Raw genomic sequence first — 26,772 nt, forward strand, 5'->3', positions numbered from 1 at the left:
CCAATATAACATCAATTGAACCACCAACCACATTCAAATTTGAAAATTGTACATTCAATAATTATTCCTTTTAAAATTATTCATGTTTATTTTTTATGTCATCGTCGTTAATTAAAACTTTTCTAACACTTGTGTACAGTATATTAGCATGGATAAATATATAATAGGATGCGAAACTTAATGAGTTTCCCGTAACACATACTAGAGGCGCTGTTGTAGAAATTGATCTTGCGGCCATCTATGTCTGGGAGGGGCGTTATTACATCTAGCAGCGCACCTGGTGACGAAGATGTTAAACTGTGCAGAAAGTATTCCCTCCCACCCTCATCGAAATTCAAAACTAACCCAATTTAAAATAAAACATTTACGGTTTTATTCCTCACAGGATATTCTACTGAAAATTCTTACCGGAGCCAACAGGAAGATAAAAGAGACGATGTGTTTTACACTACCCGATTAAAATATAACCAGACAGAGACAAAAAATAAAGCAAAAGGTTAGATAATTGGGACTGTATTCTTTGGGTATGGAAAAGTCTGCAAGAACTACTTAGATAGTTAAATTTATTATATTACTATTACTTTACAATACATTCAATAACACTATTTTTACAATGTCCATAAACATCACTGTTTAACATACACTGCTTATACACACACGTATCACTTTATGTTCAATTTACCATCTTCCATACTCCAATTAATTAAGGAAAAACATCATATTCGTAGACAATGGCAACGAGAGAGGCAACCATGGCAGTGGAAGAAGCTGAATCATCTCATATGATTAGTCAAGACAAATCTTGAACAACATCGCTTGCAGTCGTATCAGTCTTACTTATCATCTCTATCTGAAGCTGATAATACTCTTTGGTACGCTACAAAGTGTATTCTACATGAGCCAACAGTCATCCCGACACTTCGGTTAGACTCTCAAATAGCCACAGACACAGAGTCGAAATGTAACTTGCTTGCATCTCATTATCAACATGTATTCACCCCAAACGAGAATAAAAATGAACAGACTACCTCTGAATTAGAAAAAGAACTTATAGAAAATATTAATAAACCGACTGTGCCAGAGAAAATTTCCTATACTACTCCACAAGAATTGTCTCACTTCATTCAAAGGCTTCCAAATAAAAAATCTCCAGGCCATGATCTTATACCCAACATTGTACTAAAGAAGCTCACCAACAAAGCTCTTACTTACTTAACGATAATTTTCAATGCTGCCCTTTTAATTGGGTACTTTCCTCGAGCCTGGAAGCTTGCTGAAATCATTGTTTTTCATAAGCCTAACAAACCTAAGCACTTGCCATCAAGTTATCGACCTATTAGCTTACTGCCCACGCTATCGAAATTGTTTGAGAAGGTTATTCATCATCGCATTTGTAAATTTACGTTCCAAAACAAGATAATACCAGATTTTCAGTTTGGCTTTCGTCCAAAACATTCTACAACACACCAACTGCAAAGAGTCACTGAATCCACTGAAGAAAAACAGTATACTGCCACTGTGTTTCAGGATATTGCCCAAGCATTTGATACTGTTTGGCATGATGGTTTAATGCTAAAATTATATAGAATTGGTTTTCCTGACTATCTCACACGCATCGTGAAAAGTTTTTTATCCGAGCGTCAGTTCTCAGTACGTATAGATGGCATTAAATCAACGCTTCGTCCAGTTTTAGCCGGAGTACCACAAGGATCTATACTGTCACCACTTCTCTTCAATATCTTCACATATGACATTCCATGTTTACAACTGTCACACATAGCTATGTATGCTGACGATACAGTTCTCTTTTATTCTCATAGTAACCTAAATACCGCAACCAGCACTCTTCAGACATCCTTACAGGAGCTGTCTAAATGGTTCTCTGACTGGAGATTACTATTCAACATTACCAAGACAGAAACTAAAATCTTCTCTTTAAGGCCTATTCATAATCCACCTCCTTTGGTTCTTCTAAATGAACAAGTTACATGGCTCTCTAGTCAAGAAGCTGTCAAATATTTGGGAATATTATTAGACACGAAACTCACTTGGAATATCCATATAACTCGCATTGTTACACTAACCTCTTCTAGAATTCGAAAATTATACCCTTTGGTTAATAGACGTTCACAAATTGGATTGGACTGTTCAATGCTACCCTACACCTCGCTTGTACGACCTCTTTTAACTTATGCAGCAGTGTGGGGAACTGCAAATAAGACACACATGCATCGCCTACAAGTTCTCCAGAACAAGTTCCTGAGTACTGCAATAAATGCCCCCTGGTTTGTAAGAAATCAACAACTGCATCAAGAATTGGGAATTCTTCCACTAGAACAGTACATCCATTCAATGTCAAAATCTTTCTTCAACAAACTTCCTGGTGTTCCTGGAGCTGTGACATATAACATTGGAGCAAGATCTTGTCAGCCATCTCGTCTTAAAAGGAAACTCCCTCAAGACATCCTTCTTAGTGATACTGACGACTCTTCATAATTTAACACAGAAAATCATCATATTTTTGTACACATAATTCACAAAAATGTTTAATTAATTAATTTAATTAATTAGAGGAGCCTTTAGAGCCAACCTCAGCATGATATTCTGCATGTGATATTCCATAATTTAACAGTGGTCTGTATAGCAAGTTTGCTGGCCGACCAATATTAAGCATATTAAAAAAAAACTTTATGTTCACTTATTAGCAAGTTTCAGTCCGCCATCTTCATCTTCGACTCTCCCGTACAGCAATATCTCGAATGGATAAATAGAGAACTCTCGGTAATGTACCCAACACGTAGTTCTAATATTCACCGTCTACGACGACGATGACCTTCTTCATTTGTGGTATTATTATTGTTCCGGCTTCATGTAAGTCTTGACAATTCTTCTTTTCCAGAATATTATAGTCAATTCATCTTGCACAGCAACTCAAATATAAGTTACTGCTGTACTATTTTACATTAAAATATGTTTTGGAGTCCTGTGTTTGTGGTACATTGCAGCATTATAATTTCCAAGATTTGAAATATATTTGTTTTCATTTTCCTTGGCAGTATGGTAAAAGTTTTCGAAACTATTTTGATATATTCAGATATAGTTGATATTTCAAGGTCATCATGCATTTGAACTTGAGTTGTGTAAAAATCATATCCACCGATAATTCGTAATGCCTTATTTTGAACAACTTGCAAGTGATGCATAGTAGTTTGGGGAGCAAACCTCCACGCAGGAGCTGTATATGTCATTTGGCTGCGTATGTACACTTTGTATAATGTCATTTTGCATTTCAAGGATAAATTTACACTTAATAGAAGTGGTATAAGTTGTTTCAGGCGATTCAGTGCTGTATACTTTTTTCTTAATATATGATCTTTCCAATTTAGACGTGGGTGAAGCAGAATGCCCAAATATTTAGTTTTCTGTACATATGCTATTCTAAATTTATGGAGCATTAGTTGTGGTGGTGGCACTGGTCGACATTTAGTAAAGATAATAGCGTTTGATTTCATGTTGTTTATTTTAATCTTCCAGGTTTTTGCCCACTTATCTATTAACTGAAGATGTTTCTGTACAGCTCTATATGCAGATAATGTTTATTTTTCGGCTGAAGATGACAGTGTCATCAGCATACATTGCCAATTGTGTGGCATTATGATGAGGAATATCTGATGTATATAAATTGTAGAGCGTGGGAGCCATCACTGAACCTTGAGGAACACCAGCTGAAATATGTTTAATTGGAGAGTATGCCTTACGTACTCTGACTCTGAATTTACGATTAGAGAGAAAAGAGGAAATTATAGATATGAGATTATCCAGAATTTGTAGAAGGATGAGCTTTGCTATGAGGCCATTGTGCCAGATTGTATCATACGCTTTCTCAATGTTCAAGAATGCAGCAATTGTACTATATCGATAGTGAAAACCTCTGGTGATATATTCTGTTATTCGTGTCAGTTGATGTACTGTAGACCTGTTCAGCATAAATCCAAATTGTTCATCAGGAATAATGTGTCGAGATAAGATGTATTCAGAGAGTCTCTTAAGTATAATTCTTTTATATATTTTCCCCATGGTATTTAGTAGGCTGATCGGTCGATGATTGGTAACAAGTCGTGGTGATTTTCCAGGCTTAGGAAAAGTAATAATAGTTGTTTCCTTCCATATTTGTGGGAAATAGAGAAATTGTAGAGCAATATTTATAAGGATGGTTAAATGTGCAATTATATTTCCAGAAAGATTCTGTAACATATGATTCGTGATACCATCAGGGCCAGGAGCCGTATTAGAATTGGATTTCTTAATATATCTACGAACTTCTGAAACAGTGGCAGGCTGTATCTATATTACATGCTGTGTGTTTTTGAATTCATTTACTACTCTTTGTATTGAGCGATGGTATACTTTATAGTGAGGGTAAGACTGATGAGGCTTGAAGACATTCTCAAGTTCATCTGCTATAACACCTGCTTTTTCATCATCAGAGTATAAAAGGCCGGTACTGCTTGAAATTGGGAAATTAGTATATTCCTTGGGTTTAGTAAGTCTACGACTTATTTTCCAGGGTATATTGGACTCCCTTGTTAATTTATCAAGATCGTCTTCAAACTTTGTTGCCCTCATATATAAAAGTTGTTTTTGAATTGTTCTTGTAACTTGATTTAATTTTGTTTTATCTGCAGGATCGCGATACAGTTGCCATCTTTTTCGAAGTTGTTTCTTCTGTAGGATTAGTGCATCAATATCTGGTGATGTACTGTTCATGTTATGTTTATTTGGTTGAAGAGCTTGAAATTTTGCCGACTGTAATGTTTCAGTCAGGCATTCCACGTGAAAATCTAATTCCCCTGTAGTAGTAATGTTTGGTCTTGGTATGTGGATGTCAGACAAATATTTTCGGAAATAATCCCACCGGATGACATACCTAATTCTTGCCCGTATGATTTCTTTTTCTAATGTAAAATCTAATTGGAGAAGTACTGGAATATGATCTGAATTCAATTCATTAAGAGTTTGGATTTCTTTTACTGTTAATTTAGGAGAATGAATGAAAAAATCAATAATATCCGGTGCATGATGACTATTTGTAGGGAAATGCGTTGGAGAGTCTGGTCCTGTAACCACATAATGAAATTTATCAGAGTGCCTCTGCAAAATTCTGCCATTGGGTGTTATAATCCGTGATTTCCACTGATTGTGCTTAGAATTCCAGTCCCCTCCTACTAGGAACGAAGGTTTTTAATGATGTTAGTGCGTCCAAATCTTCTGACAGTAATTTTTTGCTTGCTTGCTGGTTGGTATATGGCAGCAATAAGAAATTCTTGTTTGTTGATTGTAGTAGTAATAGTTGTAGCCTGAAGATTGTTTAATTTTGGAGGTGTAACTTCTGTATGAGATAAAATGGATTTGATAACTATTGCAGTACCGTCAAAACCTTGTGTTGGTCCTGGTGTATGGTATATGCGATATCCTGGAATACGCCAATTAAATTGTTGAGGGAAACGAGTTTCACATACTAATGCAATATCAATGTCATAGCGTTGAAGCAAGTTTGTAAAGAGCAGATAATCACTAGAAATGCCATTAGCATTATATGTAATTATATTAAACGAATTACTAGGCATTTTAATCAAAAAGGTTAGCTACAATATCAATAAAACCTGCACAGAAGGTAAATATCTTAGACATCTTGTCTGGTTGGATTCTAACATCTGTAATTAGTGTCTTGAAACTTTTGATACTATTTTTAAACTTATCTGTTCTAAGAAACTGGATGATATATTTAATGTCCTCAAAATCTGTAGCAGTGGTTTCTTCATTGTTGCTATGATATCGGAAGCCAGGAATTCTCAGGAGGTTGTTGGCCGCAAATTAGGAAATGAATTTGTTGGTGGTACAGGTTTTTGTGCAGACTGTCGATTCTCTTGCCTTTTTTGATATTTCAAGATTTTTGGGCAGTTTCTAAAGTTTGTTGGATGCTCTCCTCCACAATTGGCACATGTGGCCGGAATTTCAATAGGTTTCTTGCAGTCTCTGGTATTATGACCCACTCCACATTTAACACATTTAGGTGGTAAGGTGCACAGTTGTGCCTTATGGCCGAGGCCTTGGCACCTGTAGCATTGAAGTAATGAATTGTTACTTTTGTAGCTTTCAATTGATATTTTAATGTGCTCAATACCAGTCAAGAGCTTTAATTTTTGTGTCATTTCTGGCGTGCGTGGAATAGTAAGCACCCATACTGGAAGAGGAATTATTTCTTTGCTATTTGTGTCATTATCGTACAATGCACGCTTAAGTTGTCTAATATGTAACAGTGTAATCTCATTCTCTTGAAAAGCATTAATTATATTTGCCTGGTCAAAAGAGGGAGGTAAACCTTTTAATACATACTTGATATTGGAAATCTCAGGTTCTCCATACATATAATATCCTATACTATGGTCTTGAAGTAATTTTAATATCATATTTCGTTCTTCAGCAGTGGTGGGTTTTATTTTTAGTTGTCCTTGAGGTAAGTACTCTGCAGAAGTGTCATTATGGAATTGTGTCTTAAATAATTTCATTAGTTGTTCCATATCTTTATTGTATTGCACAATGATTGGTGGTGGTTTCTTGGTTTTTGGGCACATTTATACTTGTGCCAGGTGTAGTAGTTTCGGGAATAATACTTGAATGCTCCATTTGTTCAGAAGTATTCAGCACTTCATATGCATTGCTGGTTTCAATTGGTTGTGATTCATGATGTTTGGCTTTACTTGTTTTAGCCGGTAATTGGAAACCATCTTCAAGTTGTTGTCCTTGTCTTCGTTTACCTCTCTGGTGATAAAGCTTTTCATATTGGTCCACTAAACTATCGAGAAAAGCAGTGCTGATCTGACGTTCTGTTCCGACTTCACTTATGAGATTATATTCAAACAGGAGTAGCCTATTGATAACAATCTGTGTTAGTGTATTGCTTGACGGTGGAAAAGGTAGCCTAATCCTTTTTCTCTGCATTTCTCTTTGAAGTATGGTGCTTATTATTTTAAACTTCTTCAAATATAATGCGAGTTTTAGTATAGTCAGTCACGTCCGGTTACAACAATTGTTTTACTGAATTAAATACTATTATAGTCACAATCATGCCATGGTGTGAAAGAAAAATTTCACAACCTCGAACAGGAATCGAACCTGCGACTTCCTGTTCTCCGGTCAGGCGCTATACCACTGAGCTATCGAGTTCGTCTCATGCCAAAGGCTCGGAATTATCCTTTCATACTGGCGACTCTGTTATAGAGTACTGTCCATAGCATCTGATCTTAGAGCCTTTTCACACTAGGACACCGGTGACGGTCACTGACGGAGATACATTAGTTTGAATTGGAGCGTTCATACCGGGACACTCCAGTGTCTCACCCAGTCACAGTGTCCCAGCAGTGTTTCGCCCTCTACACATGTGTCGGATAGGGTCACTGTGTCCAGAGCAGTCACTGCCCGACATACATTGCTTTGAATTGGAGTTTTCACACTGGGACACAAATCACAGGACACAGCTTGCAGATTGCCAACAGAACATTCACTCAGTATTCGAGCACAGTGAAACTAGTCTATCCATTCATGAGTTTAGATTTGATTAACACGGAAGATTTTATAAGTGAAATAGAAAGTCGACCTGCTATTTGGGATGTCAAAAGCTATAACTATAGCAATAAAGTGGTGAAAACGAATACTTGGCAAGAAATTATAGCTAAGTTTGTGCCTGATTTCAATGAGAAAAGTATGAATGAAAGAAGCAAAATTTGTACCTAAGTTGCATATTTTCTTTTCCACCGTAATAAATTATAAATTACATTTCATATGATGCTAAGTAACGATATATGGTAATATGGTTTGTAATTTGTTACCATAAGCTTATTAATTTACAATGGAAAGTTATATTTAACAATATGTAACATTTAGCATTGAAGTACAACTATACACATCACAACTACAATGATAGAAAAAATAAACTTAAATGAAATGTTAACAAACAGTAAGAATAAAAGCATTCGATATATATAACCGTATAAAGAAATTTAAGCATGGATATCAGCAAAGGTAAACGTGATCAAGGACGAGAATGGTGACTTGCTTGCAGACACTCATTCAATTCTGAACAGATGTAAAAACTGTTTCGGGCAACTACTAAATTTAACAGTAACAAATAGAAATGATCGGGACGAAATTCAAAACAAACTGCTCAGCAATTTATACCCGAACCCACACTTTCTGAAGTCGAAATTGCGATAGAAAATCTGAAAAAGTACAAGTCTCCAGGTATCGATCAAATTCCAGTAGAATTAATACAAGAGGGTGGAAGTGCATTATCTAGCGAAATTTATAAACTTGTACCTGCTATTTGGGAAAAGGAAATTGTACCAGAGCAATGGAAGGAGTCCATAATTGAACCTATTTTTAAGAAGTGGAACAAGACTAACTGTAGTAAATTCCGAGGAATGTCACTTTTGTTGACGTTGTACAAAATTTTGTCCAATATTCTTTTGAGAACATTAACTCCATATGTAGATGAAATTATTGGGGATCATCAGTGCAGTTTTAGGCGTAATAGATCGACTATTGATAAGATTGTTTTGTATTCTGCAGATATTGGAGAAAAAATGGGATTATAAGGGTACAATACATCAGTTATTCATAGATATAAAAAAGACATATGACTCGGTTAAGAGAGAAATTTTGTATAATATTCTTATAGAATTTGGTATTCCCAAGAAACTAGTTCGATTAATTAAATTGCGTATCGGTGAAACTTGCAGCAGAGTCCGTATAGGCCAGTTTCTATCTGAAGCATTTCCAATTCATTGTGGGCTAAAGCAAGGAGATGCACTATCACCTTTACTTTTTAACTTTGCTCTAGAATCGCCATTAGGAAAGTTCAGGATAACACAGAAGGTTTGTAATTGAACGGGTTACATCTGCTTTTTGCCTATGCGGATGACGTGAATATGTTAGGAGAAAATCCACAAACAATTAGGGAAAACACGGAAATTTTACTTAAAGCAAGTAAAGCGTTAAGTTTGGAAGTAAATTCCGAAAAGACAATATATGATTATGTCTCGTGACCAGAATATTGTACGAAATGGAAATATAAAAATTGGAGATTTATCCTTCGAAGAGGTGGAGAAATTCAGATATCTTGGAGCAACAGTAACAAATATAAATGACACTCGGGAGGAAATTAAACGCAGAATAAATATGGGAAATGCCTGTTATTATTCGGTTGAGAAGCTTTGTCATCTAGTCTGCTGTCAAAAAGTCTGAAAGTTAGAATTTCTAAAACAGTTTTACTACCGGTTGTTCTGTATGGTTGTGAAACTTAAACTCTGACTTTGAGAGAGGAACAGAGATTAAGGGTGTTTGAGAATAAGGTTCTTAGGAAAATATTTGGGGCTAAGAGGGATGAAGTTATAGGAGAATGGAGAAAGTTACACAATGCAGAACTGCATGCAATGTATTCTTCACCTGACATAATTAGGAACATTAAATCCATATGTTTGGAATGGGCAGGCCATGTGGCACTTATGGGCGAATCCAGAAATCCATATAGAGTATTAGTTGGGAGGCCAGAGGGAAAAAGATCTTTGGGGAGGCCGAGACGTAGATGGGAGGATAATATTAAAATGGATTTGAGGGAGGTGGGATATGGTGATGGGGACTGGATTAATCTTGCACAGGATAGGGGCCAATGGCGAGCTTATGTGAATGACAATGAACCTCCGGGTTCCTTAAATGCCATTTGTAAGTACCTAAGTAAGTATTGACATGTAGCAACCACAAATGTTGACATAACATTTCTAGTAATCTTTGTTATACTTTCCAACAGCTCATGAAGAGCAACGATGAACTTACCAGTGACAGTTTTATAATATTTTAAAATATATAATATACTACTACCAGTTAAAATCTGTCAAATATGCTCAAAATAAAAGAAAATAAAACAACAGTAAAGTAAGAGAAAGTTTTTCATCTGATGAGATAGCTTTTCCTTAGTATTGTGTCCATTCCTGTGATTTCTAGTAGTGAATATCTGTGTAATGAACGTTTTGTCTTCATCCTCCTCCTGTTCAATAGCAGTAATGACAAAACATCCTAATTCGAATCCATTTTACTAATTAATCACATTGTTTTATCAGAATCTACTAACTAATCAGTTGGCAATACTAGCTGTGTTCGACACCAGTGACCCAGGAGTGTTCATTGCAAACACTGGTGACCGTCACCCGTGACCGTCACCGGTGTCCCAGTGTGAAAAGGGCCTTAGCACTGCTTATGGGTGGAAAGAAAGTTTCTTTCCACCCATAAGCAGTGCTGACTAAGATCAGACGCTATGGACAGTACTCTATAACAGAGTCGCCAGTATGAAAGGATAATTCCGAGCATTTGGCGTGAGACGAACTCGATAGCTCAGTGGTAGAGCACCTGACCGAAGAACAGGAAGTCACAGGTTAGATTCCCGCTCGAGGTTGTGAAATTTTTCTTTCATACCATGGCATGATTGTGACTATAATAGTATTTAATTCATTAATATGTCACATCAGCGGACGTATATACGTCATCCAAACATCATAAGATGAAGATTACATTTGTAAAGTTTCTTTCCACCCATAAGCAGTGCTGACTAAGATCAGATGCTATGGACAGTACTCTATAACAGAGTCGCCAGTATGAAAGGATAATTCCGAGCCTTTGGCGTGAGACGAACTCGATAGCTCAGTGGTAGAGCGCCTGACCGGAGAACAGGAAGTCACAGGTTAGATTCCCGCTCGAGGTTGTGAAATTTTTCTTTCACACCATGGCATGATTGTGACTATAATAGTATTTAATTCATTAATATGTCACATCAACGGACGTATATACGTCATCCAAACATCGTAAGATGAAGATTACAATTGTTTCACCATTTAATACAGCATCATTTAGAGTGTTGAATTCTTGTCTTAAAGTTTGCGTGTTCTTGCGCATTTATCAATAATTAATTTTTTTTCAGTGGTGGGACATGCGGTAACTCTTCCATATTTGGCTTAACAGCAGAAATTAATCATGGAATAAGGAAGGTTTTAATCACTTGTGAGTGTTTTAGGCCTGCAAAATTATTCACATGACATTGAATATCAGGTTAAAAATACAATGGACACATTTTTATCTAACCTTAACAAAGGCACAGTGAATCAGAACGCAAATCACTAGCTGGACAAAATTAATAACTTCTCTGCATTGCAACGGATTGTTATGAAACTTTGTACGTGCCTTACAGGTGGCGCACATGTTTTATTTACAAACTCTTGATTACGTTTACACAAGAAAAATTACCCCTTTATAGCGATTGCATTTAAACTAAATTAACAACTCCTCTCCTATGTAACAGATTTTTATGAAACTTTATACAGAAGTTACAGGTGGAATATTTTATTTTTTGTCTACAAAGTCTGATTGTTTCATAAGAGGAACTGCTCCTTTATAGTGGTGCATTTAAACAAAATTAATAACTTCTCTCCTATATAATATTTTTTATAAAACTTTGTACAACAATTAGGCCTACAGGTAGCATATAGATGTAATTTGTACATAAAAATATATGTTACCTGTAACTCCTGTACTAAGTTTCATAAAAATCTATTATGTAGGAGGAAAGTTAATTTTGCGTAAATGCACTCCCTGTAAAGGGGTACTTCCTCTTATGGAACCGTAAATATAGTTTGTAAACAAAGTATATTATACTTGTAACTTCCGTACACTGTTTATTAAAATCTGTTAGATAGAAGAAAAGTTATTATTTTAGTCTAAAACTACCCCCTATAAAGGGATAATTCCTCGTAAACAATTGTAGTCAGAGTTTGTACACAACAAATATGTGCCATTTATGAGGTCTGTACAAAGTTTCGTAACTGTCCACTGAAATTCACAGAAGTTATTAATTTTGTCAGCTAGATTTGCGTTCTTACGCACTGTGCGTCAATAGAAAAAAAAGAGTTCGGCCAAGTTTGGGGGGGGGGGGGCAGGGTCCCTCCATAACTCCGTCTATGCACAGATCAGTGTATTTATAGTTGTTGTTCAACGTTGTCTTAATTTTGTTTTGTACAAGTTTCCCCGTTTCATCTTGCACGCTACTTATGTGTGCTGAACTCTGGACTACTTTTGCTAGCATTATCACATCTCATTGCGACGCTAGATAACCTTAGCAGTTGATAAAGCGTTGTAAAATAACCCATTAAAAATTTGTGTGCAATACTTTCCACGCGTGCACTTTGACCATTTTTCTGAGCATTCAATCCAGAAGGTAGGAATCCAAAATTTGACTTAATTTTTTCAACTTACTTTCCCAGACGAGTCACTCGGAAGATTTTGTGACATCTTATTGAAGCTGCGTCGTCACTGTTAAAGGAATTCATTACTTTCTGAAGATTAGCGAAGTTGTCACTCTGATAACTGCACGTTGCCAGCCATCGCGTATAAGTACAGGAGATGGATGCACAGAGACGCCAGGGCACACAGAAGGTGGCTTTACAAACACTTTCTTCATGTTGGAAATCAGCCAGTCAACGTCTGGGAAATGAAATCGCAATTCTGTGGCAGACAAGTATCGTGCATCATTTGGTTTTAACCTCGTGCCCAGCCTTGGTAAGACAGTGATCATCAACTTGGTGCCCTGTGATGTCACCTCAGCTTGCCCTGCCATCCGCTGCACTCTTCAACGGGCAGAGCTCGGACGGAAAAGATTGTCGGAGGTTTGCAGTGATCATATTGCTCAAATGAAATTTGAAGTACTGTGAATGCCTAATACTGGTACTTACGTGTGTGAAACTAATTGACTGATAGGTTGGGGATGAAATGAAAGCTGAATGCTGCATTTTAGATTCTAAAAAGACTAGCAGGAAAGAAATGGGGATGCTCTAGGAATACTTTGAACACTACATACAAAATGTTTATACAGTCAGTGCTGACATACTGCGGAGAAATTTTAATTACTTCACCTTTCATAAACGAAATAGAATATGTTCAAAACCAAGCTCTCAGACTCATTACTGGTGGAATCAAAACAACTCCAATAGATTCTATGAGATTCCTCACTAATATTAACAGCATCAAAATGACAATAGAAGAAAAAGCACTGATTCAATATGAAAAACTTATTAGATTACCAGGAAACAATTGGCATTCATACAGTCCTCTCTGTAGATTGAAAACTCAAAAAAGTTTCATATCCATTGTTCAAGAATTAAAACAGAAAATCAATATCCCGAATTTAAAAGAAAACCTGCAAATTAAACCAAACCCTTTAACTCTATTAAATATGGAATATAATCTAAATTTAACAGAAGAAATACTGAAATCAGAAGTAAACACTGAAATACTAAAACAATTGTCTTTAGAGACAATTAATATTAGATACCCTCCACAAAACTGGCTTCATTTATACACTGATGGATCCTTGATCTCCAGAGAACAAGGTGCCGGTGCAGGTATTACGTGCTGTCTCTTCTCACTTTATAGATCTCTTGGGTATGGAACAACAAGTTTTGATGGAGAAATCATTGCAATAAGTGAAAGTCTCAGGAATCTTCTATGCCACATCAGTAAATTTAGGAATGCATTATATTGTCAGACTCCAAAGCATCTATTCTATCAATAGTCTCTAAACACACACCTTCATCTCAAACAGCAGAAATAACTAAAATGCTCTCTCAATTAATATCACTCAATAAAAGAATTGTATTCCAATGGATACCATCCCATTGTGGAATCCTGGGAAACGAGAATGCAGATGCTTTAGCAAAGAAGGGCAGCACTGCTACTTACAGACCTGTTACTAAATCTATGTATTACTCTGTAAAAAGATTTATTAAATCTACATACTTAGACTTCAACAAACAAACTTTGATAACACAATCCCAAGGGAAAAAATGGAACTCTCTGCATCAAAATCCACAGTTAATTCCCGATTTACCACGAAAATCGTCTGTAGCTGCATTTAGATTGGCAACAGGCCATGATTGTTTGGCCAAACACCTGCATAGAATTGGAATATATCAGTCCCCTAACTGTCCATTGTGCAACTGAAACCAAGAAATGGATTCGGAACACCTCAAAATCTGTGCTTCATTGGCTGGTCATGATAATATCTTTGAAAAATATTGGAGTGCAAGAGGTCAAATGACTTTATTGTCAAACGCCTGGCATTAGAAAACAACAACAGATTTATAGTGTTCCCTTTCATTTTGACATGTTATAAAATATAATATAACTTTAGTTAATGTATTTACACACGTGTGCTTCATTGCAAAATATGTACGTAGTAGAAAAAGTTCCAAACATGAAAAACTGAAAGCCCATCCCTCTACTGATATTATTTAACTCTGGTACAGTGAATTGTACTCCGTCTTTCATGAAATGATATTTGCGTTTTTCTTAAAATGAAAAAGACTCAAGTGAATTAATTAACTGTTAGTGAAAGTATTTACTGATCTCCTGTAATGCTGATATTTTTTGCCCCTTTCTTGTGTACCAATCGCTCAAGTGAATTAATTAACCATTAGTGAAAGTATTTACTGATCTCCTGTAATGCTGATATTTTTTGCCCCTTTCTTGTGTACCAATCGCTCAAGTGAATTAATTAACCTTTAGTGAAAGTATTTACTGATCTCCTGTAATGCTGATATTTTTTGCCCCTTTCTTGTGTACCAATCGCTCAAGTGAATTAATTAACCTTTAGTGAAAGTATATACTGATCTCCTGTAATGCTGATATTTTTGCCCCTTTCTTGTGTACCAATCGCTCAAGTGAATTAATTAACCATTAGTGAAAGTATTTACTGATCTCCTGTAATGCTGATATTTTTTGCCCCTTTCTTGTGTATCAATCGCTCAAGTGAATTAATTAACCGTTAGTGAAAGTATTTACTGATCTGTAATGCTGATATTTTTTGCCCCTTTCTTGTGTACCAATTGCTCAAGTGAATTAATTAACCGTTAGTGAAAGTATTTACTGATCTCCTGTAATGCTGATATTTTTTGCCCCTTTCTTGTGTACCAATCGCTCAAATGAATTAATTAACCATTAGTGAAAGTATTTACTGATCTCCTGTAATGCTGATATTTTTTGCCCCTTTCTTGTGTACCAATCGCTCAAGTGAATTAATTAACCTTTAGTGAAAGTATTTACTGATCTCCTGTAATGCTGATATTTTTTGCCCCTTTCTTGTGTACCAATCGCTCAAGTGAATTAATTAACCTTTAGTGAAAGTATTTACTGATCTCCTGTAATGCTGATATTTTTTGCCCCTTTCTTGCGTACCAATCGCTCAATATTATACGCTACGATCTGGGCAGTGCATGAACTAGGGAAACTTTGTAGATCGTAGTCGGATGAATTACATTTGTGATTAAATTTACTTATTTTCATAACTGCAATTGCATCCCCACTGCTACTATACTAGGGGCAGAAGAAATCGGCGGGTCTGGCGAACCCCTACTTGTCTACCCCGACTCCTACACCCCTCAGAACCTGCTTGGTGTATGGTCCTGTCCCAAATAACTCCATTGATACTTTTTCACTGCAGGAAAACTTAGACAATAAATAAAATAATAACGTGATTTGTAGTAATTACAAATAGGGCCTACATTCTTTACTCAATATTATCATTATAATATTTTGCAAGTTAAGTCGTTTCACAAATGTAATAAAGTGTAATATAAACCTAATATAAATCAAATATTTAGCATTACACAAATACTTTGTGTTTATGTATTTTCAGAATGTTGTGTTGAAATAGTAACTACTAAATAACGTTTATGCAGTATACTTACCAACTTTATAAATCACAATAAAATTAAACATTGAAGTACAAAATATTAATGTATGTTGAGTGTCATGCCATGTCAAAGGACCCTGAATGCAAAAAAATTAAAATATTTCAAAGTAATTGTAATATTCATATTTCTAGAGTAGATGAATCTTTATACCAGATAAACAGTTAATTTCATGAAAATATTAAATTATTTAATGTCTATGCATATTTGACTTTAGTATTAATAGTACTGCTGACAAAAGGAAAAATACACCTCATATTATGTTGCCTGCTTTGATCATCTTTGCTTGTATTCTGATTTGTTGTTGCGTGAGAAACTTGCTGTGTAGATGTTCCACAATCTACTGTGAAATTTTGAAGCAAATCAGATGAGTTTTTCAAGTACATGGGACTAAATCAAAATATTAAGATCATATGTCACACCCGCAACACAAAACATGATTTTATTTATGTCCACAAGACAGTAATTAACTTAGCAAAGTGAAACTTTCTGAAAGTAAAATTATCCACAAGATCTAAATTTTAACATATAACAACTTTTTTTGTAGCATGACTATTTTGCACTCAAAATTGCGTTGCGTGTGTGACATTAGCCTCATATTATCAAATGTTTCTAAAGTGAACAAAGGTTTACCAAACAGCCTAAGGAAAAGGAAATCAGTGGTATCGAAATTTATACTTAAGGAATTGCCGGAATTTGCAAAAAGACTGAATCTGCTACAAAAATTAAAAAAAGAAGATACCATAAAAGATTGAATGATGAAACAAAAGATAACATGGTGCAGTTTTATCTCCGTGATGACATAAGCAGGACTGAGCTAGGTAAAAAAGACAAAGTCACCATAAAGAATGTTCAAACCGGCAAGAAAGAAGTGGTACAGAAACATACTATGATGATGACCATTGCTGAAGCCTATGAAGAGTTTGTGAAGGAATGTACCAAACAGAGTGTAAAAGGTGTAACAACACTATTTACATCTGCAGAAGAAGTGAATTCATTATCATCATTCCTGGATAATCGTTGGAAAATGTACAACCAATTCCAAGCCTGCATAAAGTTTACTTTGTGTCTCCTATTAAAGACGGTGTGGGGAAGGTTTCTGTAAGCTCTCAACAAGAAGAATTAGCAACAGTCCAATTATTACATCAAGAAGAAGAAGAAAAAGAAGACTAGATCTTCATGCAACAACAAGGACATTACCAAACTTGAGCCAGGGGACTTTGTACTTGTATCTTTAACTGCAACAGGAAAGTCTAACAGGAAACAAGACGTCTTCTTTGCTATTGTGATGGAGTATAAGGAAGTGTTGGGTGTTGCCAGTAAATGAGGACAAATCTTGGGAGGACTTGTCAGTGATCCTGAAGAAAGTGAAACCTCCTAATTTGCTTAATAACAGGGGTCAATTTGCCTTTAGGTGACTATGCTTGCGTTTTAGCCTACATGAATGTTTGTAAAAATTTTTTAAATTTGTATGTGTTTTTTTTTTATAATTAATTTCAATACCAGTGGTATTTTTTTGTTTTCTTTGTAAATAAAAAATATCTATGTCACATTGCTGCTGATAAAAATATGTAAACTTAACATGTCTTCAAGTGTCACACACGCAACGGTCACACACGCAACATTTTCAAATTAGAATTTACGTGGAATGTTAATGTTCCTCAGCAGCTTCTATTATATCATCTCAAAAGTATACATTTTATTTATATCACCAACAAGTTGCAATCATATTCATAATCAAGAGCACAGAATTGTAATGAAATCTTCACTTGCGTGAGAAGGAGTTGTATCATTTTGTCACACACGCAACAAAGATTGACATTTTATTTTTGTTAAGTGTATTCTTCTTAACCAACTCAAAACTTCATATCTGAATTAAGTAATTGATGGTTAATGTAATAAATAAAAATAAAAATGTTAGCTCTTAAAACATTTAATCTACAGTGCCTTTTGTAAGTGAATCTGCTGTTAAAATGTCACCCATGCAACCATGGAATGACCCTTTACGACTGTGGAATATGTATATTTTTATAACATGAACGAGTTTCGTAATGAAATGGCTTAGCTTAATAAAATGAATAACATAATAAGTATGACACAAAAATCGTTTTATAAATTGGGCACTCAGCACTATTCTGATTCTATGCGATGAGTTTCATTCAGTCTTGTTTATGCGTCTGTATTATTGAAAGTCCATCAACAATTCAATACAAGAAGTGTTGAAATAGCATATATTCAATGAAGAAAGTCGATAAAATAGTCGCCAGTCACAGTTATATCTACTCAAGTTAATGACTATTGACAAGTTATTAAATAATATTTCATTTTATGATCCTAATAATATTTTATTCCCAAACGTAATGTATTTTCCCTAATTATAACTAACACTGGAGCTCCTACAAATTTAGCAGTCAAGAACATGTAGTAGACTACAATATAATACTCCATTTTACAGAGATATAATTAGCATACCAATTAAGAAATGTTCCCTTTTTCCGTTAACAATTTCTAAAAAAATTTAAATTAACTTAATAATGGTCTTCAAAAATCTAAGTAATGAAACAATTTTCCATTGTTGATGTCTTAAATAAGCAACTTAATATAGCATAAAATAAAATGTTACAATATCTAAAAAAAAATATTAATTTAAATGTAACATTTCTTATTAACTACATCTGTCCGTGTATTCTTTAAATAAATATCATTCATCATCATCTTCCTAACAAGTATTAGACCAAGTGGCCTGTTACGGTCTCAAACTAGAATTTTTTAAATAAATATATTATGTAAAATTAGGCTCCATAGGATGATTGTTTTACTGCTATTCATCTCCCTTTTGCATAAATTCTCTGGACCGACCGTAAAGAAGCGCCACTGGCCTTTGACAGTGACTGACTGCATTGATGACAGGACATTTTTAATGTCCTCACAGTTCTTTCAAGAAACAGTGAAGTTGATAAACACCACCTTTATTAAGGCTTCTGATATCAAGGCCCGATTGAGACATGATAGCGATTACAGTACTCGGATGATTAGTAGCTATTTAAAAATACTGTTTATTATGAGATATATTGCATTTACGAACAAACTGTAGCACAGTAGTATCACAGACGAGTACTTGTCAATAACTAACATTCGAACGGAGCGACAGAAAGGTTTCTTTGTTCAGGTCATAAACCGCTAGAGAAAGTGTGGAGTGAGTTGTTTCCGTACCAAACCAAATCCCACCCATTGATTCTGCCTGTAGGTAAGTAGGTACTACTAAAGACGTTTTATAGTTTAACCTAGACTCACTACAAGCGCTGTTCCTCGACCAAAAATTGAACACTTTCGCGCATCTCCATCTTGAGGGCGAGTGCCATGTGACTACAATATGTTTACATCACAATTCCGCCTAATTTGAAATAACATAGAAGGTTATTCAGTATTATTGAATGTGTTAGGAGTAAGTGCGTATTAATTTAATCAATAGTGTGTGTGTGTGTGTATATAGTGTTTATATAGTTTAAATGAATCGTTCTCCTGTGATATACGTGAAATCACAGTGTAGGCCTACTACTGTGCTACATATGAGGCCTATACAAATAGTGTTTATATAGTATTTTAATCATATTTCTTTGTTATAAGTGAAACCATCGTGTGCTCTTGTGCTGCATACAACTGTACAAATAGTGTTCTTTTATCATTTATTTTCATCGTACTCCTATATAAATTCCGTAAGTGGAATCATGGTGCATAGTTGTGCCGCATACAACTGTATGAATCGACGTAAGAAGGATTCGGAAATTTCTTTTCACAAGTAAGTTAGTTACATATATTGTATTAGGATATTGTAAAATGACTGAGAACATTAGTACATATTTATTGTGTTAATGTTCTTTTCTCTCTGTTCTTTCAGACTGCTGTAAAGTACCAGCCATTGTCTGTATACACCGCACTTGTCATCAGAGAGAACTTCATGAGTGGTTAAGGCACCAAGTCATCTCCAAGATTTTTTATGCACCAGCGGCATCCGAAAAAGAAGGCATACGAACCTATCAGGATAAGTAACTCTAGAACAATTACATCCAATAGGAATAAGACCCATAGTAAAGCAAATAAAGTTAATTCACTGTCAATAATCCAGCAGAATTGTCAATGTCTTAGAAATAAAATTTATGAACTAGAAATATTACTTAATAATGAATTGCAGGAATTGGATATTTTGGCCTGCACAGAACAATGGTTAAGTCAAGAAGAAATAAATTCCCATCACATCCAAAATTTTAATCTTTCAGCTCATTTCTGTTGCACAACCTATAAAAACGGAGGTACAGCAATATTTGTAAAGAATCACTTATTACATAAAGAAAAAACTGAGCCATACTATCTAAACCAAGAAAAAACATTTTGAACATGTTGTATCTGTAATAAAAGGTGAAAATTTTAGCTTTACAGTAGTTTGTATCTGTAGGTCACCAGATGGTTGCCTGAAAACATCCTTTGAAAATACGATGAAAGAGTAATGGAACGGAGAAAAATTCTCTCCGGCGCCTGGATTTGAACCTGGGTTTTCAGCTCTACGTGCTGATGCTTTATCCACTAAGCCACACCGGATACCACCCCGGCATCGGACAGAATCATCTCAGATTAAGGTCCAACTCTTGGGTTCCCTCTAGTGGCCGCCCTCTGCACTACGTCATAGATGTCTATGAACGTAGGACCGAAGTCCACACATGTGCTGAGGTGCACTCGTTATGAGTGACTAGTTGGCCAGGATCCGATGGAATAAGCGCCGTCTTAAATCACGAAGTGATTTACGCTTATCATATATATTATTTTAATGTCTGCATGGAAATATCATATGTACTTCGGTACATTAAAATAATATATTCTTTGAAAAGCTCGAAATTCTTCTAACCACCTTGAAACCAAACCAATAATTGTGTGCGGTGATTTCAATGTGAACTTTTTAGTTAATGACAAAACAGTATTTGAATTTAAATTACTAATAAACTCGTATGATTTAATTGAGACTATAGATGCACCAACTCGCATAGCTCCAACATCCAAAATGTGTCTCGATCAAATAATTATTAACAGAGACCGCTTTTCGTACACAGCAGAGAACTTAAACATAGGGATCTCAGACCACAATGCTGTCTTATTTCATATACAAGTAGATGTAAATTTGGAATTTAAAAGTATTATTTTTTCTGTACATAAACGACCTTCCATTAACCATACGCCCAGCCAAAACAGTATTATTTGCAGTTGACACAAACATTGTACTACATGACTACAGGAATACTGACTTGCAACATAAAATTAACGAAACTTCCAAAACACTTGAGCAATGGTTAACAGATAATAAGCTCAAATTAAATGCAAATAAAATAGTATCTATGAATTTCAATCAACAACGGTTGCAAGACCCTGTACAGATTACACTTAATGGCACCATAATTAAAGAAGTTAAAAACACAAAATTTCTAGGTATCTGGGTTGATACAGACCTGACTTGGGAAAACTACATTGAGTTCTTAACAGAAAAAATATCTCGAATATGCTATGTATTCAGAGTCGTCTCAAAAATATCACCCATTCAGCTACTATTGTCAGTTTATTTTGGCTATGTACATTCAGTCATATCATATGGAATTATATTCTGGGGATCATCATCAAAATCTTTCCTTATACTTAAACTACAAAAACGAATAATTAAAATTATGAAGCAAGTATCCATTCGCACAGAAAGTAAAGAACATTTCAAGGAACTTAAAATTTTACCAGTAACCTGTGTTCCTATCCTAGAAACGGTATGCTTTATTCATACAAATTTAAATTCCTTTAAAACAAACTCAGAATATCAGGAGCACAATACTAGGACATCCAATAATATACATTTGAATTATCACAGACTTAATAAAACTCTCAATACCCCTACACATACTGGCAGTAATTTATATAATAAACTTCCCCTACATGTCGAGGCACATAACAATAGTATGTTTAAGAAATCTGTTAAAAATATATTACTGACACACATGCCAATGTGCACAAAGGAATATTTAAATATAAAGTTTTTAATTTTAACCATTTATTCTTGTGTGTACTGCCCTTCTGTTCTCTCTTGTTTCATGTGCCTCGAGACCCTACTGGAAGAGAGGCAGCATCAAGACCCAGAAGAAAGAAAATCAATTGCCTGCTAGTGTGTGATTACAAAATAATTAACTGTGAATCTCTTAAAATAAAGTAAGCATCTTATTTACAAGTAACTATTCTAGTGTGTTATGCATTACTGACTGAATTAGTGGTATTAGTAGTACGTTATTTGCTTAGTGATTAACTACATTATATTCTAAGTAACTAGTATCCTATTTAATAAGCATGTGGCATGTTACCATAGATTAAGAGGACTGTAAAATTATTGTATCATTGTTAGATTAATGTACACTGATGATTCCATGAATAAGTGTATTCCAATGGTTAATAAAATATGTCTGTCTATCTAACCTATCTATCTACTCTATCTTATCTGTCTCTGATTCTGTATTATTGTAATTATGGTTGTTAGTGGTGTGCTCTGTATAATTTGATATATTGTATGGTTTGGTTATTGCTGTAATATGTTCATTGTATCTTATTTGGAATGATCTTCCAATTTGTCATACGTAAAAATCTGTGCAATTATTGCATTTTAATTTTAGTCTCCAGTTGAATTGTTTTTATTTATTTGTTTGGTGTGATTTTTTAGATTTTTCTGTTGTGTTATTTGTTTTATATGCTATGTTGTAGGCCTCTTTGTTTTTTTTTAATGGAGCTGCGATTTTGTTTTTGTTGGTGTTGATATATAAATGTTATGTACTAATCATATCGTGTTCGCTTCTTATGCTTTCGTTTTTATTTTTAATGAACATGCCTATTATATTAGGATTGTAACAATTAGCTTATGTTGTAATTATATTTTGTAGTATCTGTTCTTCACTGTATTAGTCATAGCTACAACGGGATTCCAAACCTTCCCTTTCCTGGAAATGTATTACAACTCGTAACTTGCTCAGAAATAAATTTCATTCATTTGCATTATAAACTTAAAATATGTATAATTGTAAAATATTTTATCATTGTCATTTATATTGGGATAAATTTCAGAACACAGATACCCTCCTTTTCCCTCTTACTCCAAAATTCCAACCTTGTGCTCACAAAATAAATTATTATTGGCACTGAAAATGCCTTTTCGCAAGCATGGTGATTGCGCTTTTGACAAACACAGACATCTGCTGTATTTAGTATTTTAAGATAACTGTTGTTAGTGACGTCCAGACGTTTGAGATGGGCAGGGCATGTAGCACGTATGGGCGAATCCAGAAATGCATATAGAGTGTTAGTTGGGAGACCGGAGGGAAAAAGACCTTTAGGGAGGCCGAGACGTAGATGGGAGGATAATATTAAAATGGATTTGAGGGAGGTGGGGTATGATGATAGAGAATGGATTAATCTTGCACAGGATAGGGACCGCTGGTGGGCTTATGTGAGGGCGGCAATGAACCTTCGGGTTCCTTAAAAGCCATTTGTAAGTAAGTAAGTAAGTTGTTAGTGAGGTATCCATATACTGAAATTTTCCCTTATATTGTTTTATTATTGTGACCTTATGCTAACATGTTATTGGCTAGCTTGCTTACTTATGGCTTTTAAGGAACTTGGAGGTTCATTGCCGCCCTCAGATAAGCCTGCCATTGGTTCCTATCCTGAGGAAGGTTAATCCAGTTCCTACCATCATATCCTACCTCCCTCAAATCCATTTTAATATTATTCTCCCATCTACGTCTTGGCCTCCCCAAATATCTTCCAACCAGCATTATATGCACTTCTAGATTCAGTCATATGTACTGCATGCCCTGCCCATCTTAAACGTCCAGATTTAATGTTCCTAATTTTGTTAGGTGAAGAATACAATGCATGCAGTTTTGCGTTGTGCAACTTTCTTCATTCTCCTGTAACATGTTATTGGCAAGCACATTAATAAAAGTAAAAGTACGCCAAAATAAAGTGACTTGCATGTAATTCAACATATGAATACCACAGTCCCTGTGGTTGCTACTGACTTCATTATTTTCGACATTATTTTTGGAATTTAAAAGCAGTAAAGATTTTCCAATCTAGACCACTCATGACTTGCTTTGCACTAATACTTTGTTAGAGTAAATTTTATAACCATGTTGGGTCCAATAAGTTGTATGAGTAATCAAAGTTTATTATTAATAGGCCGTCAAAACTTATCAAATTATATTACAAAATCACATTGTTTTTATTTTAGCATATTGATAAACATTTTCGGTTTAATTAGTGTTTATCGATATGCTAAATTAAAAACAATGTGATTTTGTAATACAATTAGATAAGTTTTGACGGCCTACTAGTAATGAACTTCGATTACCTTGTTAGAGGTTCTTGTTATTAATCAGGTGTTCGTGTAATTAAAAATAACATAGCAGATAATATCTTTCATTGTTGTGCTTCACTCAACCAATCGCCGAATCAAAACAGAATAACCGGACTTACATTTCCCCCTTCAAAATATTACTAGAGCCAAAAAGGCCTAGCATTAAGTGCATTTCCTTCTATATGGAATTAGGCAGCTAGATTAGCATTAAAAATTATTGAAGTGCAAAGAACAAAATTTTTTAGGAGACATGTATTTGTCTCCATCCAAATGATAACTGTGATTCTATAATTATATTAACTAGGCCTACTTCTACTTAGAATTTCAACATATGACTTTTATAGGCTATCAGACTTCATGCATACAACCTGTTTTGACAACCAGTTAAAAATTATTAAAATGGCTTTTACATTATTTGTTGTTCACTCTCTTCAATTTTAGACTGACTATAGTGTGGCTTTATAGAATCATAATCAGAGCACTTCAAGTCTGTAATCATCTCGTTAAAGAAGGAAGAAATCTAAATGCCAACAGTCTTACTATACCAAAGCTGAGGGAAAATCTACTGCATCACTTTAAAAATAAAATGAACTGTAAATGTCACATCCTATTATACCACAACAATTACGGTAAATCTACTACATCAATTTTAAAAATAAAATAAAATATAAATGTCAAATCCTACAATACCACAACTTCGAAGAAAAATCTACTGCATCACTATAATTTTTTTTTTTTTAACTAAGAGTGGGTACTTGACTGTTCAGTTGCCCATTTGAAGCCAGTTGTGTAGACCAATTAACAGACAGGTGTTGCCCAGGTGTGCCATTGGAGGATGATCTACGTTACCTGCAATGAGATTCTTAGGATGCCACAGGGAAACTGGAGCTCTCAGAGAAAAATTCGTTACGTGAACCATGGACTTTCCCAAGACCGGTTGCAAATCAGGGTACATTGAGGATCAAACCCGGATCCACAGAATTATAAGTCTAGTGCTCTAGCCACTAGACAGCTGTGGAATCTCATTTTAAAAGTATAACTACAGGGCGACCCATATTTATATTCAACTTTTTATTGCACTGTAGTAGCGTAAATAGTTAAGTGACCCATTCCACCGCTAAAATGTACTGTGATCCATACCATTTGAAGCACAAATGAAGCTTTAATTTTATTTTATTCTCAGTGCAAACATGTACATTTAATGAGACGATTTACAGGAAAATGTTCTGTGTAAAGAAATCTTGGAGCAGTAACCATGGAAACAAGACTGTCTTGTGTTTGATCATACTCGAAATATTGCTCGATTGGAGGTGGTATGATGCTGACATTGTCCACTTCATGCATCATGATACACTGCCCCATTTTGCATTGATAACATGGGAATAGCCTTACCAATGCATCTCCTGCATGGGTCATCAGGTGTTGTGGAAATGTCAAGTGACCTGCAGAAGTCCAACTATTATATCACTGGACTTTTTCTGTGGGTATACCTTAAAGAAAAGTATATGCCAGGAATCCTCGGGATGTGATTATTTTGGAGGTAATTCGAGAGGAGTGTGGTCAGGTGCCATATGAAACAACGTTGCTGTCATGTCAGGAAAAAATGTGCAGCAAATGTTGGTGCTTACTTTGAATTTTTTTAAGTAATCCACTGTTTGATTCTCATTTGATCCTCTCAGGTAATGTCATTTATGTGTAATAAATTAACGAAAATTTGGGTATAAATATGGGTTGCCTTGGGGACATATTTACAATTGTCATTTTGACAAATAACAAATGACGACTCTGCAAATTGTCCATTTCTGTTTCATAAAGTATTGTCAGGAAAAATCGCAACAATTTGTAGAACTGTCATGACAACTTGTTAGATTTCTGTCACATAAAAGTTATATTATGATAGGCAAAACTTTACAATTTGTCAAAACTTTCTAACATTTAATTTTATGAAACAGAAAAGTGTCAGTTCATTTGTTGACAATTCTACATATTTATAGAATTGTCATGAAAGTCTGGCACCTCATGTTTCATATGTCATAGGAAGTTGACAATCCACTATTTCAGTAGTTGGGCAATATTATAATTGAGGCTATTTTAAGTAAGTCATGTTCAATACTAGCAGCAGTAGCAGAGAAAGTGATGATTATAGGGAATCACGTACCTCAAAGGTTTTAAAGAAAAGCTAAATCTAAATTATATTTTCAGTGAGTTTGTATTCATGGAAAAATTTCGTATTAATAAAACCAGCTGAAAATAAAAAGGGCTACATTTTATTTTGATGAGATTTAATAGTATTGATTAAACCAGTAGTGTCAGAGTTGTAAGCTCCGAAACCGGTTGTGGTGCTAGAGACGTCCAGTCGGAGCATGAACTTGCTTATGTCTGTGGAAGCACCGGAGCACGCAACGAGTTATAGTGGAGCGCTCGGCTCTGTTTAGGCTATGTCTGACAATGCTGGATTAAACATTTGAAATATTGTATCATAACAGTTTACGTAAT

General features: G+C 35.0%; 1 protein-coding gene across 3 annotated transcripts in view; it reads left to right on the plus strand.

Annotated features, from left to right (window-relative positions):
• Window positions 1-20,340, plus strand: part of LOC138696399 (putative leucine-rich repeat-containing protein DDB_G0290503) — a 260,919-nt gene extending 240,579 nt beyond the window's left edge. For all 3 annotated transcript variants that reach the window (XM_069821308.1, XM_069821309.1, XM_069821310.1), the window contains one exon: window positions 19,747-20,340. In XM_069821308.1, coding sequence (XP_069677409.1) covers window positions 19,747-19,818 — 72 coding nt within the window. In that variant the 3' untranslated portion in view covers window positions 19,819-20,340. The remainder of the gene's footprint in view (window positions 1-19,746) is intronic.
• Window positions 20,341-26,772: the final 6,432 nt, after the last annotated feature.

The sequence above is a fragment of the Periplaneta americana genome, chromosome 3, assembly GCF_040183065.1.
Source record: "Periplaneta americana isolate PAMFEO1 chromosome 3, P.americana_PAMFEO1_priV1, whole genome shotgun sequence".
Lineage (NCBI taxonomy): Eukaryota > Metazoa > Arthropoda > Insecta > Blattodea > Blattidae > Periplaneta > Periplaneta americana.